Source organism: Oncorhynchus masou, chromosome 15 (assembly GCF_036934945.1).
Source record: "Oncorhynchus masou masou isolate Uvic2021 chromosome 15, UVic_Omas_1.1, whole genome shotgun sequence".
Lineage (NCBI taxonomy): Eukaryota > Metazoa > Chordata > Actinopteri > Salmoniformes > Salmonidae > Oncorhynchus > Oncorhynchus masou.
Genome location: NC_088226.1, coordinates 66,189,086 through 66,206,707, shown reverse-complemented (window position 1 = coordinate 66,206,707; position 17,622 = coordinate 66,189,086). Strand labels below are relative to the sequence as shown.

Below are 17,622 nucleotides of genomic sequence, written 5' to 3'. Positions count from 1 at the left end.
ACAGTGTTCATTTCAATTACAGTATATTGTATCAATATCAAGTTCCCCCTCATTACAACCACTTATGAATTATTATAGACACATATAATCACATGTTATAACAAGTGTATTATAAGGCATTTTAAAGATCATTAAAATAATTATAATATGTACTTCATAGAAACTGTTACCCATTAAATATTCTAACAATTCACATTTGTTAGATATTTTCCATATTAAGGGCCCTAACCTAGGAACTCAACTCTTTGTCTCCTTCTAGACATTGAGTGCAGTTTGTTCTCCCTCCCTCCAACCCCACCTTTCTGGCAGAACCAGGAAGTCCCTCCCCCTCCTAAAAACAATTTTCTGAGAAAACAAACTGATCTGAGTCTCACTGTCGTCTGTCTCTGTGAGAGTGAACAACCGTCCAAATGGCTCAGCAAGGAGTTCTGCTGGACAAGGACCAGTTCTGTTGTTCTGTCTGTCTGGATGTACTGAAGGAACCAGTCACCATCCCCTGTGGACACAGTTACTGTAGAAGCTGTATTGAGGGCTGCTGGGATCAGGATGTTCTGAAAGGGGTCTATAGCTGTCCTCAGTGCAGACAGACCTTCAATCCAAGGCCTAATCTGAAGAAAAATAACATGTTGGCAGAGATGGTGGAGAAACTGAAGAGGACAGGACTCCAGGCTGCTCCCCCTCCTGCTCTGTGCTATGCTGGACCTGGAGATGTGGCGTGTGATTTCTGCACTGGGTCCAGAAAGCAGAAAGCCCTCATGTCCTGTCTGGTGTGTCTGGCCTCTTACTGTGAGACTCACCTCCAACCTCACTATGAATCCCCTGCTTTCAAGAAGCACAAGCTGGTCAAAGCCACCACACAACTACAGGAGAAGATCTGCTTTCATCATGACAAACTGCTGGAGGTTTACTGTCGTACCGATCAGCAGTGTATCTGTTGTCAGTGTGTGATGGATGATCATAAAGGCCATGATACAGTGTCAGCTGCAGCAGAGAGGACTGAGAAACAGGTAAGACCAGAACAACTTGTTGGTGACTGTCTGATAAACAAAGAATTAAAGATACAGTAGGAACTAAGGCTGTTTGAATATGAGATCATTCAAATGAAATCGATCCTCAGCAGATCAAATATGGACACAAACCTTGAGTATATAGATATATTAACCCAGATTCTCCAAATGTATCACCATTTTCTAATGTCAAACACTATTATCATCCTGAATGCCCTTTTATGAGTTCAAAGTTCAGTCTCAACCTCTTGATACATGTAGGCCCACCATAAAAACAATAAACATTCACATGGCAACATAACATAATATTGTAAAGGGACTTACTCAATATTTTATTCCTCTCTATGGGCCCTATGTCACATGACTATACTAGTTGGAAGGGTTTTACTATTGATCTACTGGACAAATAAATCTTGATTGCTCATTGAAGAGTGATTATCCACAGAGGCAGCTGGGGAGGAGTCAGCAGAAGGTCCAGCAGAGATTCCAGGAGAGAGAGAAGGAGCTGAAGAATCTCCAAAAAGCTGTGAAGTCTCTCAAGGTGAGTATTGTTGACAAGAGCAGACACACCATTTCACTACTCCCCTCCAGTCAGAGAGAGGGAGAGGGGCCCATTCCAATTCCACTGACCCCACTGTTGGGAACAGGCTGCCTGGACCCCTTTCAGAGAATAGACTGCTTCATGTAACCGACTGGGTTACCTCATCGCATAACCATGAGTAACCATGACAGACTCATGTCCCCTACACATTAAAATGGAGCTGTCTCTCTCTCAATTAAATTAAATTAATAGGGCTTTATTGGCATGGGAAATATATGTTTACATTGCCAAAGCAAGTGAAATAGACGATAATCAAAGTGAAATAAACAATCAGAAATTAACAGTAAACGTTACACTCACAAAAATGTCAAAGGAATAGAGAAATATCAAATGTTATAATTCAAGTGCAAACAGAGTGAGCCGTGCGCCAGACTGAGTTCGGGAGGTGAAATGGAAATGAATGAGGGAGAGTTAAGTGAGTAAGAAGGTGTGGTGAAGAGCTCAAAACCAGAGTCTGGCATCAATGGACATGATAAAGAAGAATCTGGTGCAGTAGGAGTTACATTTTTGGAGAAAGTGGATCCATGACTTTTGGCAGATCCATGTGTGGTTTCAGGGTGGGTGGGAAAGAAGTTGGTGCAGTTGAATCAGTGAAGGTAACCTGTAGTGGACTTTTTATTTTATTTTATTTTTTATATCTGTAGTGGATATTTGTTTGTTTCTTCTGACCAGGGGGAGTGGGCGCTCTGTGTCACGCAACTTGGGTCAATATCTGTTTCTTGCTTTGCTCTTAGGAACAGGGCACCATTGAAAGGAGTTTCAGGTGCAAAGTTCACGGTGATTTCGACAGAGTTTATAGGAGGGAGATTCCAAGATGTGGGAACTGTGCAGGAGGTCATGGGATAGAGGATTGTGTTGTTTTGGTGGATAAAGTTGTGTGTGTCAACTGTAGGGGTGTCCATGTTGCTAGGGATCAGAAGTGTCCGGTGAGAGAGAAGCAGGTTGAGGTGGATCGAGTCAGAGTAGTGCAGAAGGTGTCGTATGCTGAGGCAGTGAAGAAAGTAGAGAAGGATGGGTCAAGGGTGAAGGATCCTGAGAGGATCCCTGTGAGTAGTAGATCTGTGCAGCACAGAGGGATAGGACAACGAGTGATATATGCTTCAGTGAGGTTGGCTTCTTAGCGTTCATAGTAATGGTTATCAACTGTACCACAGAAATGGAACGTAAATCACAGAATATTGATGTTGCGGTGGCAGCTGCAGACAAGTATTTGGTCATACGAGATTTGACTTCAGAAGAGTTCCAGGGTGTGTTGAGTGGTGGTGTCCCGTCCTCCCAGGCTGTTGTCATGGTGCAGGAGCAGATAGGGTCAAAGTAGTGGGATGGGGTAGTGGGTTTTTAATGACTAGGATTAGTTGTCATGGTGCAGGGGCAGATAGGGTCAAAGTACTGGGATGGGGTAGTGGGTTTTTAATGACTGTAGGGTTAGTTGTCATGGTGCAGGGGCAGATAGGGTCAAAGTAGTGGGATGGGGTAGTGGGTTTTTAATGACTGTAGGGTTAGTTGTCATGGTGCAGGGGCAGATAGGGTCAAAGTAGTGGGATGGGGTAGTGGGTTTTTAATGACTGTAGGGTTAGTTGTCATGGTGCAGGAGCAGATAGGGTCAAAGTAGTGGGATGGGGTAGTGGGTTTTTAATGAGGGTAGGGTTAGTTGTCATGGTGCAGGGGCAGATAGGGTCAAAGTAGTGGGATGGGGTAGTGGGTTTTTAATGACTAGGATTAGTTGTCATGGTGCAGGGGCAGATAGGGTCAAAGTACTGGGATGGGGTAGTGGGTTTTTAATGACTGTAGGGTTAGTTGTCATGGTGCAGGGGCAGATAGGGTCAAAGTAGTGGGATGGGGTAGTGGGTTTTTAATGACTGTAGGGTTAGTTGTCATGGTGCAGGAGCAGATAGGGTCAAAGTAGTGGGATGGGGTAGTGGGTTTTTAATGAGGGTAGGGTTAGTTGGAAGCGTGTTTTTAGTTTTATCAGAATTTCCCCTTTTACCATTTTGTATCGCAAAGTAAAAATATATTCCAGTTGGGGGCGGTATATGCAACATATTGGAAGCCAACCGCCGTTAGTTAAACTCCAAAGAAGAAGAAACGTTATATTAAGGGGAATACCTCGTCAATTGTACAACTGAGTGCATCTTCTGCATTTAACCCAACCCCTCGAAATCAGAGAGGTGCAGAGGGCTGCCTTAATCCACATCCACTTCTTTGGCAGCCGGGAAACAGTGGGTTAACTGTCTTGCTTAGGAGCAGAACGACAGGTTTTTAACCTGTCAGCTCGGGTATTTGATCCAGCAATATTTCGGTTACTGGCCCAATGCTCTAACCACTCGGCTATGGCTAGTGTTGTAAAGATGTAAATTCAATTCAAGGGGCTTTATTGGCATGGGAAAAATATATTAACATTGCCAAAGCAAGTGAAGTAGATCATAAACTAAAGTGAGGAGTTGGTTCCGTGTGGGTGCTGTGGGTCATGAGGCGGGCTACTATACTTATTCCTTACTTTTGGTTCTTGCGTATTTTCATTGTTTTTTCCATGGTGGAGGGTTTGTTTGTTGGTTTCCACTGTTTATTTGTTGGAGTTGAGTAGGGGTAGTTTATTTGGGCGGCGTGATGGCCATCATGTTGTCAGTCGAATGGGGAAGAAACGCTGTCGCTTCCGAATGGCTTTCGGTACGTTCTGGAGAATGGTGTGGAGTACGTTTTTGCTCATGGTCGGCGAACAGGTGGGAGTGGAACATATACACTCTGCATCCAGACTGAACAAGGCGGTGGTTGTGGTAATGAAAAGTCTTGTATCCTGACTGGTTGCGAGTGGGGTGTAATTGTTCTGATTACGCCTATTTCGACCCCGTCAACAAGAGTAGTGGTGGCTAATCTGCCTCAGTTTATTACGTACAAACAGATCAACATGGAGTTGGTTTGTTTTTTTGTAAATTTGCAATTGGTTTTTGTGTGCTCTGGCTAGGTGCCAAGCCTTTTGCATTTTGGTACACCAGAAGTACATTAGTTTCCAATGGAACCCTGCGTTTTCCTTGCAGCGTTGCTTTGCAGAGGCAGTTGCAGTGCGTTCTGTGTGGTGTATACGCTGGATTTATCGAACGTATGCGTCAGACTGTATGTGTAGACAGAAAGGGTAGCAGAAGGTGAATGTTGAACTTCTGTTGCATATATATCCAGATGATGCTGCATACTATTTTGAGGAGACACTATTGGTGTTATCAAGGCATTCAAGGTTAATCAGGGGAGTGGTGGTAACAGGGTTTGCTATCACAGATAGCTTATGGTGTTTTGAGGGGACATGGGGCATAATGCTTGTGCAGGGAAGCGCGACCAGCCGGCAGTGGGGACTAGGACTCAGGGGGCTAGGACTCCGGGGGCTAGGACTCAGGGTGCAGAGCTCTGCTGAATTTTGACTTGTTCTATTGTCCAGCCTACTAGGACTCAAGTGGCAGAGCTCTGCTCGTCTGGATTGTATCTATACATTCTAGAATCAGCAGTAGGCTATTGAGGGCCTCCATTCTCCCAGTTGGGTTCAGACCATCATAGTGCCATGGCTCAGTTCTATGTTTCACCAGGGTCCAGACAGGCGTCCTATTGGAAATAACATGTAAAGGTCTTACGAGATACTACTTTTTGCTCAAGCTTCCAATGCTTTTGGGAGAGGTGGGGAGAGCAGAAGGGGGAGTTTGAGTCTCTGCCAACAGTGGGATGTAGGGAAAACTCAGATTCAGGTTTTCTGTCAGCAGTATACAGATTTTTCCTCTTCAGAAGCCAGGAGAGTACTGGGGGAGCTTGAGAGGTTCATAAGTGTGGTGGAGGCTGAGCTGGTAGGGCAAGGTAGGGTGGTGCTGTTAGATAATCTATCTGAACTACTCAGGGACCGTGCTGCTAGATCAGCTATCTGAGCTACTCAGGGACCATGCTGCTAGATAATCTATCTGAACTACTCAGGGATCGTGCTGCTAGATAATCTATCTGAACTACCTAGGGACCGTGCTGCTAGATAATCTATATGAACTACTCGGAGACCGTGCTGCGAGATAATCTATATGAAATACTCAGGGACCGTGCTGCTAGATAATCTATATGAATGACCTAGAGACCGTGCTGCTAGATAATCTATATGAATGACCTAGAGACCTAGGGGCTTTCTTTTCACATGAAAGATAAAGGAAAACTTGTAAGAACTAGATTTTCCATGTTGAGAGAAATGGATGCTCCCAGCGCTTTTGGGTTGAAAAAACAGAGTGGGGAAACTAAGAAAATCCAATGTTTATGTATGTCTGATGGATGGGTAACTTCTGTTGTAAGGGAGATGAGGGACCCTGATGGATGGGTAACTTCTGTTGTAGGAGAGATGAGGGACCCTGATGGGTGGGTAACTTCTGTTGTGGGGAGATGAGGCAGTCTGATGGGTGGGTAACTTCTGTTATAGGAGAGATGAGGGACCCTGATGGGTGGGTAACTTCTGTTGTGGGGGAGATGAGGGACCCTGATGGGTGGGTAACTTCTGTTGTGGGGGAGATGAGGGACCCTGATGGGTGGGTAACTTCTGTTATGGGGAGATGAAGGACCCTGATGGGTGGGTAACTTCTGTTGTGGGGGAGATGAGGGACCCTGATGGGTGGGTAACTTCTGTTATGGGGAGATGAAGGACCCTGATGGGTGGGTAACTTCTGTTGTGGGGGAGATGAGGGAGCCTGATGGGTGGGTAACTTCTGTTATAGGAGAGATGAGGGACCCTGATGGGTGGGTAACTTCTGTTGTGGGGAGATGAGGCAGTCTGATGGGTGGGTAACTTCTGTTGTAGGGGAGATGAGAGACCCTGATGGGTGGGTAACTTCTGTTGTAGGGGAGATGAGGGACCCTGATGGGTGGGTAACTTCTGTTGTAGGGGAGATGAGGGACCCTGATGGGTGGGTAACTTCTGTTATGGGGAGATGAAGGACCCTGATGGATGGGTAACTTCTGTTGTAGGGGAGATGAGGGACCCTGATGGGTGGGTAACTTCTGTTGTAGGGGAGATGAGGGACCCTGATGGGTGGGTAACTTCTGTTATGGGGAGATGAAGGACCCTGATGGGTGGGTAACTTCTGTTGTGGGGAGATGAGAGACCCTGATGGGTGGATAACTTCTGTTGTGGGGAGATGAGGCAGTCTGATGGGTGGGTAACTTCTGTTGTAGGGGAGATGAGGGACCCTGATGGGTGGGTAACTTCTGTTGTAGGGGAGATGAGGGACCCTGATGGATGGGTAACTTCTGTTGTGGGGGAGATGAGGGACCCTGATGGGTGGATAACTTCTGTTGTGGGGAGATGAGGCAGTCTGATGGGTGGGTAACTTCTGTTGTAGGGGAGATGAGGGACCCTGATGGGTGGGTAACTTCTGTTGTGGGGGAGATGAGGCAGCAGACTGTGAAGTTGTACTCTGATTTGTAACGTGCAGAACTGTATGATCCTGGGTGTTCTCATGTTCTGCTCATAGACCTTTCCAAACTCTCTGTCACAGAGAAATCAAATTAACATTTCCCTGGCCTTTCACAAACTCTCAGCTGCTGTCTCTGAAGGTCTGACTGTGGATTTTTATAAAATGTTCTGGGTAATTATTGGAAATTACTTGTTTTGCATGTTGCGTGAGTGCGTCGGGTGGGGGAGCTACTACTAAGCTGAAGACGGGAGGCTTTGACTCGACTTAAAGATCTGGAAGCCTGTGGCATTGCACTGTGTGGACTATAATGTCATTGCCAAGGTCCTCGCTAACAGGCTCAAGTCCCACCTGGACTCTATTGTACACAAGGACCAAACGTACTGTGTACCAGGACGCTCAATAACAGACAATCTGTTCATAATCAGGAGAAAGCCTTTGATAGGGTGGACCATGAATATCTGGGTTAGGGTTAGGGTTGGGACGCTCAATAACAGGCAATCTGTTCATAATCAGGAGAAAGCCTTTGATAGGGTGGACCATGAATATCTGGGTTAGGGTTAGGGTTAGGACGCTCAATAACAGACAATCTGTTCATAATCAGGAGGAAGCCTTTGATAGGGTGGACTATGAATATCTGTTCAATGTGTTGTTTTGGTTGTGGGGAGAATTTTGTGGCTGCGTTCAAATGTTGTATTCTGGGGCTTCATGTATGGTCAAGGTGGGGGGAGGGCTCAGTCGGCCAGTCTGGGTAGGGAGGGGCATTCACCAGGGATGCCCTCTGTCGGGGCAGCTATACACTCTTGTTATTGAGTCCTTTCTGGACCTGCTACGCAGGACGCTACAGAGAGTGTGGAAGCCAGGCACAGGGTTGGGGACAGGCATATAGCATTGTCAGCATACCCTGATGACGTCTGTGTTGGTTAGGGATGAGCAGGACCTACGGGCCCTGAATAGTTTGAGGGTGTACGAGGGGGCGTCTTCTGCTTAGGTAAACTGGGGCAAGAGTGAGACTCTTATGTGGGGCATGGAGGGACAGGGCACCTCCGCAGCTTCCAGGGGGGTGGCAGTGGGGCTGTGAGTGACTCAAGATTCTTGGGGTGTAACTGGGCTCAGAGGGGTGGGTTAGGAAGAACTGGGAAGGAGTGTCACTGGTGGTGTCGAGGCTGAAGAAGTGGAGGTGGTTCCTATCCCAAGTGTCATACAGAGGGAGGGTGCTGATCATCAACAACTTGGCAGCATCCTCCCCATGGCAGAAACTGTCCATTCTCAACCCCCCCGGTGGTCTGCTTGTGGACCTGGAGTGAAATGATTTATGCTGAGGGCGGCGGTGCTGTACCTGTCTGTCCAGGAGGGGGGACAAGGCCTTTTGGGTGGGTGCAGGGTGGCAGCGTTCTGACTCAAAGCAGCTCAGAGGCTACTGTACCGTATGGAGGTGGGCTGGAGGGAACCAGCATGTGCTCTGTTGAAGAGGGCTGGCGGTTTGGGGCTGGATCAGCAGCTCTTCATCACGAAGAGACTCAATAGAGCAGGGGTCACTAATTTCTATGCTGCAGTACTGAGGGCCTGGCAGCTGCTGAGGCCCAAACAAAAGGAGTTGTGGTGCCTGGGCCGTGGGTGAGGCCTATCTTCCACAACCCACTGATCCTGTTGAGGTCCGCTCATTCAGCCACTCTGATAGGGAAGCAGGCATTTTCTATTTTTTTTAATTTCACCTTTATTTAACCAGGTAGGCTAGTTGAGAACAAGTTCTCATTTGCAACTGCGACCTGGCCAAGATAAAGCATAGCAGTGTGAACAGACAACACAGAGTAACACATGGATTAAACAATTAACAGGTCAATAACACAGTAGAAAAAAAAGAGTCTATATACATTGTGTGCAAAAGGCATGAGGAGGTAGGCGAATAATTACAATTTTACAGATTAACACTGGAGTGATAAATGATCAGATGGTCATGTACAGGTAGAGATATAGGTGTGCAAAAGAGCAGAAAAGTAAATAAATAAAAACAGCAGTGGGATGAGGTAGGTAAAAATGGGTGGGATATTTACTGATAGACTATGTACAGCTGCAGCGATCGGTTAGCTGCTCAGATAGCAGATGTTTGAAGTTGGTGAGGGAGATAAAAGTCTCCAACTTCAGCAATTTTTGCAATTTATTCCAGTCACAGACAGCAGAGAACTGGAACGAAAGGCGGCCAAATGAGGTGTTGGCTTTAGGGATGATCAGTGAGATACACCTACTGGAGCGCATGCTACGGGTGGGTGTTGCCATCGTGACCAGTGAACTGAGATAAGGCGGAGCTTTACCTAGCATGGACTTGTAGATGACCTGGAGCCAGTGGGTCTGGCGACGAATATCTAGCGAGGGCCAGCCGACTTGAGCATACAGGTCGCAGTGGTGGGTGGTATAAGGTGCTTCAGTGACAAAACGGATGGCACTGTGATAAACTGCATCCAGTTTGCTGTGTTGTAGAGTAGAGTGTTGGAAGCTATTTTGTAGATAACATCGCCAAAGTCGAGGATCGGTAGGATAGTCAGTTTTACTAGGGTAAGTTTAGCGGCGTGAGGGAAGGAGGCTTTGTTGCTGAACAGAAAGCCGAATCTAGATTTGATTTTCGATTGGAGATGTTTGATATGAGTCTGGAAGGAGAGTTTACAGTCTAGCCAGACACCTAGGTACTTATAGATGTCCACATATTCAAGGTCGGAACCATCCAGGGTGGTGATGATAGTCGGGCGTGCGGGTGCAGGCAGCGAACGGTAGAAAAGCATGCATTTAGTTTTACTAGAGTTTAAGAGCAGTTGGAGGCCACGGAAGGAGTGTTGTATGGCATTGAAGCTCGTTTGGAGGTTAGATAGCACAGTGTCCATGGACGGGCCGGAAGTATACAGAATGGTGTCGTCTGCGCAGAGGTGGATCAGGGAATCACATCAAGAGACTAGCAGACCTGTGGCTGCCAGGGGGCGGACCCCCCCCCAAGAGTTGGCACAGCAGGCAGGACTAATGTCTCTTAGGCTGCTGCAAGTGACAGCAGAGACTGGGGACTGGCAGGAGAGTCCAAAGGATTTAATGACTTTTAACACTTTGAGCCTGGGGGAGTTTTCAGAGGTAAAGTAAGGTGCTGTACACCTTCAGTGTCAAGGTTAGACACATCAGGAGCTTAGAGGGAGTGAAGGGGCATCAGTGAAAGGGGGTTGTGGGGGCATAGCAGGGCATTGGGTACTGTATAATGTGATTGTGTGGCGGTTCTGGTGGCACGTAAAGTGTTTTTAGGAGGGGGTGGTGTTAGTGTAATGAGGTTGGCTCATTAAAGTAGGGCAAGTCCGTTTCACGCTCTCTCTCTCTCCCTCTTTTTCTCATTCTGCCTCCCTCTCCCTCTTAACAGCGCTCTGCACAGGCAGCAGTGGAGGACAGTGATCAGATCTTTACTGAGCTGATCCGCTCCATTGAGAGAAAGCGCTCTGAGGTGAAGGAGCTGATCAGAGCCCAAGAGAAGGCTCAAGTGAGTCAAGCTGAAGGACTCCTGGAGCAACTGAAGCAGGAGATAGCTGAGCTGAGGAAGAGAAGCACTGAGTTGGAGCAGCTCTCACACACAGAGGATCACATCCATTTTTTCCAGGTAACTAAACTGCCTGTGATATGACATTAAGATTAAATTTGACACTCAAACATTTGGTTCTCTCTCTCTCTCTCTCTCTCTCTCTCTCTCTCTCTCTCTCTCTCTCTCTCTCTCTCTCTCTCTCTCTCTCTCTCTCTCTCTCTCTCTCCAGAGTTATCAGTCTCTCTCCAGTATCAGTGTATCTTCAGACTTACCCAGCATCGTTGTCCGTCCTCTTCAGAACTTTAGAGATGTCAGTAAGACTGTGTCTGAACTAAGAGGGAAACTAGAAGACTTCCTTAAAGGAGAATTGACCAAGATCTCCATTACAGGTGTGTTGAAAATAATAAGAACATCAACATTAGACCATTGAAAGTTCTCTACTAGTCAATATGGTATGATGATAACATTCCCTCTCTCTGTCAATGTGTTTGTGTGTCTGTAGTAAATATAGTGGATGTTGTACTGCCTCCAGAGCCCAAGACCATAGAACCGTTGCTACAATGTGAGTCTCTTTACTGTGAAGTAACTAACAGTCTCTTTTTACTCACACCCCTAACAATCCCTCTAGAAATATATAGCAATAGTAGATCTAATCAAAGACTGGGTATCTATCTGACTCCTCATATGTCTCTGATTTGGTCTCTGCTGAGCTCTAATCAAAGACAGGGTAGATACAGTATCTGACTTAACTTATTGATCTCTGCTCTGCTCTTCTCCCAGATTCATGTCAGCTCACACTGGACCCAAACACAGCAGGAACACGCCTCTCTCTGTCTGAAGGGAACAAAAAGGTGACCTCTGCACGCCAAGTCCAACCATATCCTGATCATCCAGACAGATTCACGAACTACTACCAGGTTCTGTGTAGAGAGGGTCTGTCTGGACGCTGTTACTGGGAGGTGAAGTGGAGTGGTAATGTTATTACAGCAGTCTCCTATAAAGACATCAGCAGAACAAAGACAAATAATATATTTGGAGACAATAACAAGTCCTGGGGTTTACAGTGCTATAGAGGTGGTTATTGTTTCAGACACAATAATGTTGAGACTAAAATATCAGGCCCTCAGTCCTCCAGAGTAGGAGTGTACCTGGATCACAAGGCAGGTACTCTGTCCTTCTACAGTGTCTCTGACACAATGACCCTCCTCCACAGAGTCCAGACCACATTCACTCAGCCTCTCTATCCTGGGTTTTGTCTCTATGGAACTGCTGAGCTGGTTAAACTGTAGTAGGGTCCACATAGATACTAGTCATGTTGGTGTGGTCTATAGCTGAGCTGATTAAACTGTAGTAGGGTCCATATAGATACTAGTCATGCTGGTGTAGTCTATAGCTGAGCTGGTTAAACTGTAGTAGGGTCCACATAGATACTAGTCATGTTGGTGTCGTCTATAGCTGAGCTGATTAAACTGTAGTAGGGTCCACATAGATACTAGTTATGCTGGTGTAGTCTATAGCTGAGCTGGTTAAACTGTAGTAGGGTCCACATAGATGCTAGTCATGCTGGTGGTGATGGTCCCCAGATATAATGGTCTGTTTTTCTGTACAATAATTTGTCTGACTGTAGAGTTGAATTAAAATGTAATGTACTTATTTTTATGAAATATAATGCTTAAATCTTGTACATTTCAATGAATCATGAGGTCTATTAGTTGGCATTCAGAACCATTGATATGTTTTCAGATTTTTACCTTGTCAGCTCGGGGATTCGATCTTGCAATCCTTCATTTAATGGCCCAAGACTCGAACCGCATGCCGCACCATTCTCTGTCTCTATGTCATTCAGTGGCATTGAACAGGTAGTATCACTAACTAACTAACTAAACTATATTGGACAGACACAGATTAATCCTCGTCCTGGGCTAAAAAAGTATGTTCAATGTAGATGTCCATGAAACCATCCCTAAATTTGACATCTTTCACCCTCCCATACTGCTTTGTCAAGCAACATTGACAAAACAATAAACCAGCAGACATCTTGACTTGCCTCTCAGTTTCTCAGTGATGTTCAGAATAGTACTTTAATATCATTGGAGATTGATGGTCTTTTTAATCCACTATCCAGAGTCAGGAACAGATGAAGTAAGGTCTGCTACTGTTTAGTGATTAAATATGATTTATGGTGATGAGAAATAAAAAATACAACACTAAACTTAATCTATTAATAGTTTTCCTTTCTTATTTATTTCAAGGTGTGTCTTTAACTTGTAAATGGATTGTGTAGAGGTGAGCTAGTGGTGTGGCTGATAGAATATAATGAAAAGGGAGGATGGGAGGAAGAGGAGAGGAGTGAAGGGCTGTTAAAGAAACCAGATGAGGAAGATGTTCAGAGGAATTACTGTCTCTGTTCCAAATGGTTCCCTATTCCCTACATAGTGCACGATGGTGCTTCTGACCAGGTCTATTGTAGTGCTCTGCATAGGGAATAGGGTGTAGATTTATTACAATATCAAGCTTTAGTGTTTGGCACAAAAAAATATTAGATCTCAACCCACCCACTTCATGTCTGTCATCTCCCAGTTCTGTTAAGACTTCCTCTCATTGAACTGGGTCTCATTCTAAATGGTCACTTTGTATTGATAGTCCATACTGGGCTTTACTATGGTTCTACATAGAGTACCTGTATTGATAGTCCATACTGGGCTTTACTATGGTTCTACATACAGTATCTGTATTGATAGTCCACACTGGGCTTTACTATGGTTCTACACACAGTATCTGTATTGCTAGTCCATACTGGGCTTTACTATGGTTCTACATACAGTATCTGTATTGATAGTCCATACTGGGCTTTACTATGGTTCTACATAGAGTACCTGTATTGATAGTCCATACTGGGCTTTACTATGGTTCTACATACAGTATCTGTATTGATAGTCCACACTGGGCTTTACTATGGTTCTACACACAGTATCTGTATTGCTAGTCCATACTGGGCTTTACTATGGTTCTACATACAGTATCTGTATTGATAGTCCATACTGGGCTTTACTATGGTTCTACATAGAGTACCTGTATTGATAGTCCATACTGGGCTTTACTATGGTTCTACATACAGTATCTGTATTGATAGTCCACACTGGGCTTTACTATGGTTCTACACACAGTATCTGTATTGCTAGTCCATACTGGGCTTTACTACGGTTCTACACACAGTATCTGTATTGATTGTCCATTCTGGGCCTTTTCCATAAGAGTCATTGAAGTGTTGGATGAGATGGGACCTTGCCTTCACCGGGGGATATTTGTTGGACCCGTCACAACAGGTGATGAGGATCTCATCTTCCAGCTGCACATAGAAAACCAGGGACTGCAGTGTGCTCCAGTTTCACCCCATTACTGCTATAACACACATAAACCATGTTAATAGAATGAAACGGATCCAGGTTCCATTTATTCTACAATAGATTTACAGCCTGTGGAACACTTCTCCAAAGTGGTCTGAAATCAAGATGACTGCAGGTCTCAATCCCAAACTAATGGTGGGAAATGGCTCTATCTAATAAGATGGAATTTAGAGGTTTGAACCTTTCTATTGTCACACTCTGACCATGGTTGGCATTGTTTGTTTCTATGTTTTGTTTGATCAGGGTGTGATATGAATAGGCATTCTATGTGGTATGTCTAGTTTGTCTGTTTCTATGTGTTTTGGCCTGATATGGTTCTCAATCAGAGGCAGGTGTTTGTCGTTGTCTCTGATTGGGAACCACATTTAGGTAGCCTGTTTTGTATTGTGGGGTGTGGGTTATTGTTCCTGTTTCCAGTTTTCACAGTACGGGACTGCTTTGGCTTTGGATTTCGGCTTTTAAGTCCTAGATATGTCTAGGGTTTTCTGCTGAATGTAGTAACTCTAACCATGACCCTACACTGTCAAAAATGTACTGTAGAAATTACAGTAAATTAACGACAAAAAAGTTGCAAGAAAAAGTACTGTAAAACAGTGATTTACTGGAAATTAGAAATACAACATGTTGCTGTAGTTTTACTAGAATAACTTACTGTTTATAAATAACAGCAATTTCCTGTATTTTTAGAGTACCTGTACACCTTTCTGAATACAATATATTATTGTGCTTATATTTTACAGTAATTACTTATCTACGAAATTAACAGGATTGACTTGGCAACTCGAATTGCCGTTAACTTATTGTACTTTATTTTACAGTATTTTTGCTGTAACTTCACATAACTTCACCAAATCAAGGGTTTCCATTATAGCATTAGATTAGGATGGATGCAACCACTCCACCTACAAAAAGCATTTCCTTTACAAATTAAAGAATTGTGCAAAACAATGTTTAATGACATTCTAGCTTGTATGTGACATAAGAAATAATGATTGTTTGTCACAAGGCTTTTCTGTAGTCAGATGCAAATTAATTTTATTTCCAACAAAAAGGTTTCAAATGTATCAAATCTTTAATATAGATCAACATCCGGAATAAGGCGCAGGGATCAATGTTCCTGAATAGAAAGGGACAGAATTACAGATAAGAAACTGCTATTCTGTATGCATTTTAGCTTTTGAAATAAAAATAACCTTTCAGACACAGGTAACTCAAAATGACATTGCCTCGCGTTGAGCTGAAAAAAAGAGAGCATGTATGTTGTTTTGTAAGAAAACAGAGTTTTGTGCAACATGTCTGCCTGGCCTTCTCTTAGGAGTCTTGTCGTTACCTTCCCTCTCAGGTCCAACCAGAGGATGTAGTTTTGGGTCATTGGACTTTTTCATGATGTGACATTATGGTTAGAAAACATCTCCATGGATATTTTGTCCTGTTGCCAGATTTAAATGATGCCCTTCCCAAAACAACATACTCAAGCTTAAATAAGGGTTGCCTACTCAAGTGTTGAGTAAATGCCAGACATTTCAGAACATCGAAAGTAGCATTACTTCCTCAACAATGTGCCCATTTCAGTGCAAACTGGATCATTTTCAAACATTTAAGGTGTAACACACAAAAACGAGTCAACCCCAGTGACAAACCAAACTTACTAGATCAGGTCACAACTGACTAAAATAAATGTCAGTCCAGGAGGAATTAGACTACAGCTGTTCTAACTCCATTATCTTCCTGAGCAGAGTACAGACATCCATGTATTTTTATCTAACAAGGCAAGTCAGTTATGAACAAATTCTTATTTACAATGACAACCTAGGAACAGTTGGCTAACTGCCTTGTTCAGGGGCAGGACAACAGATTTCTACCTTGTCAGCTCAGGGATTTGATCCAGCAACCTTTCGGTTACAAAGGAGCCTTTCAAACGTATCAACATATCTTGATTCAATGAAGAAGCCAAACCAAGCTGTGATACAACATGCCTCAGTTTAAAGCCCCTCCCACAGTGGAATTGTCCAGGAAGAAGCGTCTTTCTGTTTCCTTTTGGATGAACTCCAGGGTGTGTGAAGCCTCCTCCTTGGTACTGCAGATTGAAGGTGTAGAATGAGGCAACAAAAAGCGGCCAGCACTGCCACAAAGTTGGAGTGGACTGACACCACAACCTCCTTCTCCATGCTTTCATCTATTTGGCTGCAGTCATTGTGTCACCTGAAATCAGATCACATTTATGTTTCACAAGGACCTCTGTGAAACATTGTTATTGTAAACAATTAGTCACACAGAAAGACTTATTGGATACACAACCTTGTGTTGGTGAGTCCGGCAGGTGAATTGATCCCTCCACATCTGTCGGACACCTGAAAGATATAAAACAACTAATTCTATAACGTTCACATATTTTGAACAGTTGGCATATCATCACTTTTTACTTCTAAAATACATAGGAATACATACATAGCTACAATACATAGAAATACATACATAGATACAATACATAGAAATACATACATAGATACAATACGTAGAAATACATACATAGATACAATACGTAGAAATACATACATAGCTACAATACATAGAAATACATACATAGATACAATACATAGGAATACATACATAGCTACAATACATAGAAATACATACATAGATACAATACGTAGAAATACATACATAGATACAATACGTAGAAATACATACATAGCTACAATACATAGAAATACATACATAGATACAATACATAGAAATACATACATAGATACAATACGTAGAAATACATACATAGCTACAATACATAGAAATACATACATAGCTACAATACATAGAAATACATACATAGATACAATACGTAGAGATACATACATAGATACAATACATAGAAATAAATACATAGATACAATATATAGAAATACATACATAGATACATTACATAGAAATACATACATAGATACAATACATAGAAATACATACATAGATACAATACATAGAAATACATACATAGATACAATACATAAAAATACATACATAGATACAATACATAGAATACATACATAGATACAATACATAGAATACATACATAGATACAATACATAGAATACAATACATAGAAATACATACATAGATACAATACGTAGAAATACATACATAGCTACAATACATAGAAATACATACATAGATACAATACATAGGAATACATACATAGATACAATACATAGAAATACATACATAGATACAATACGTAGAAATACATACATAGATACAATACGTAGAAATACATACATAGCTACAATACATAGAAATACATACATAGATACAATACATAGAAATACATACATAGATACAATACGTAGAAATACATACATAGCTACAATACATAGAAATACATACATAGCTACAATACGTAGAAATACATACATAGATACAATACGTAGAAATACATACATAGATACAATACATAGAAATAAATACATAGATACAATACATAGAAATAAATACATAGATACAATATATAGAAATACATACATAGATACATTACATAGAAATACATACATAGATACAATACATAAAAATACATACATAGATACAATACATAGAATACATACATAGATACAATACATAGAAATGCATACATAGATACAATACATAGAAA

The 17,622-nt window shown here is 42.9% G+C and overlaps 1 protein-coding gene across 1 annotated transcript; it reads left to right on the top strand.

Annotated features, from left to right (window-relative positions):
* Positions 1-358: 358 nt before the first annotated feature.
* On the top strand, positions 359-12,792 carry LOC135556683 (tripartite motif-containing protein 16-like). The gene is made up of 6 exons (XM_064990068.1): positions 359-1,007; positions 1,453-1,548; positions 10,420-10,653; positions 10,805-10,964; positions 11,078-11,137; positions 11,356-12,792. Exons 1-6 carry the CDS (start codon positions 411-413, stop codon positions 11,862-11,864), a joined length of 1,656 nt encoding a protein of 551 aa, XP_064846140.1. The 5' UTR covers positions 359-410; the 3' UTR covers positions 11,865-12,792.
* The last annotated feature ends 4,830 nt before the right edge of the window (positions 12,793-17,622 follow it).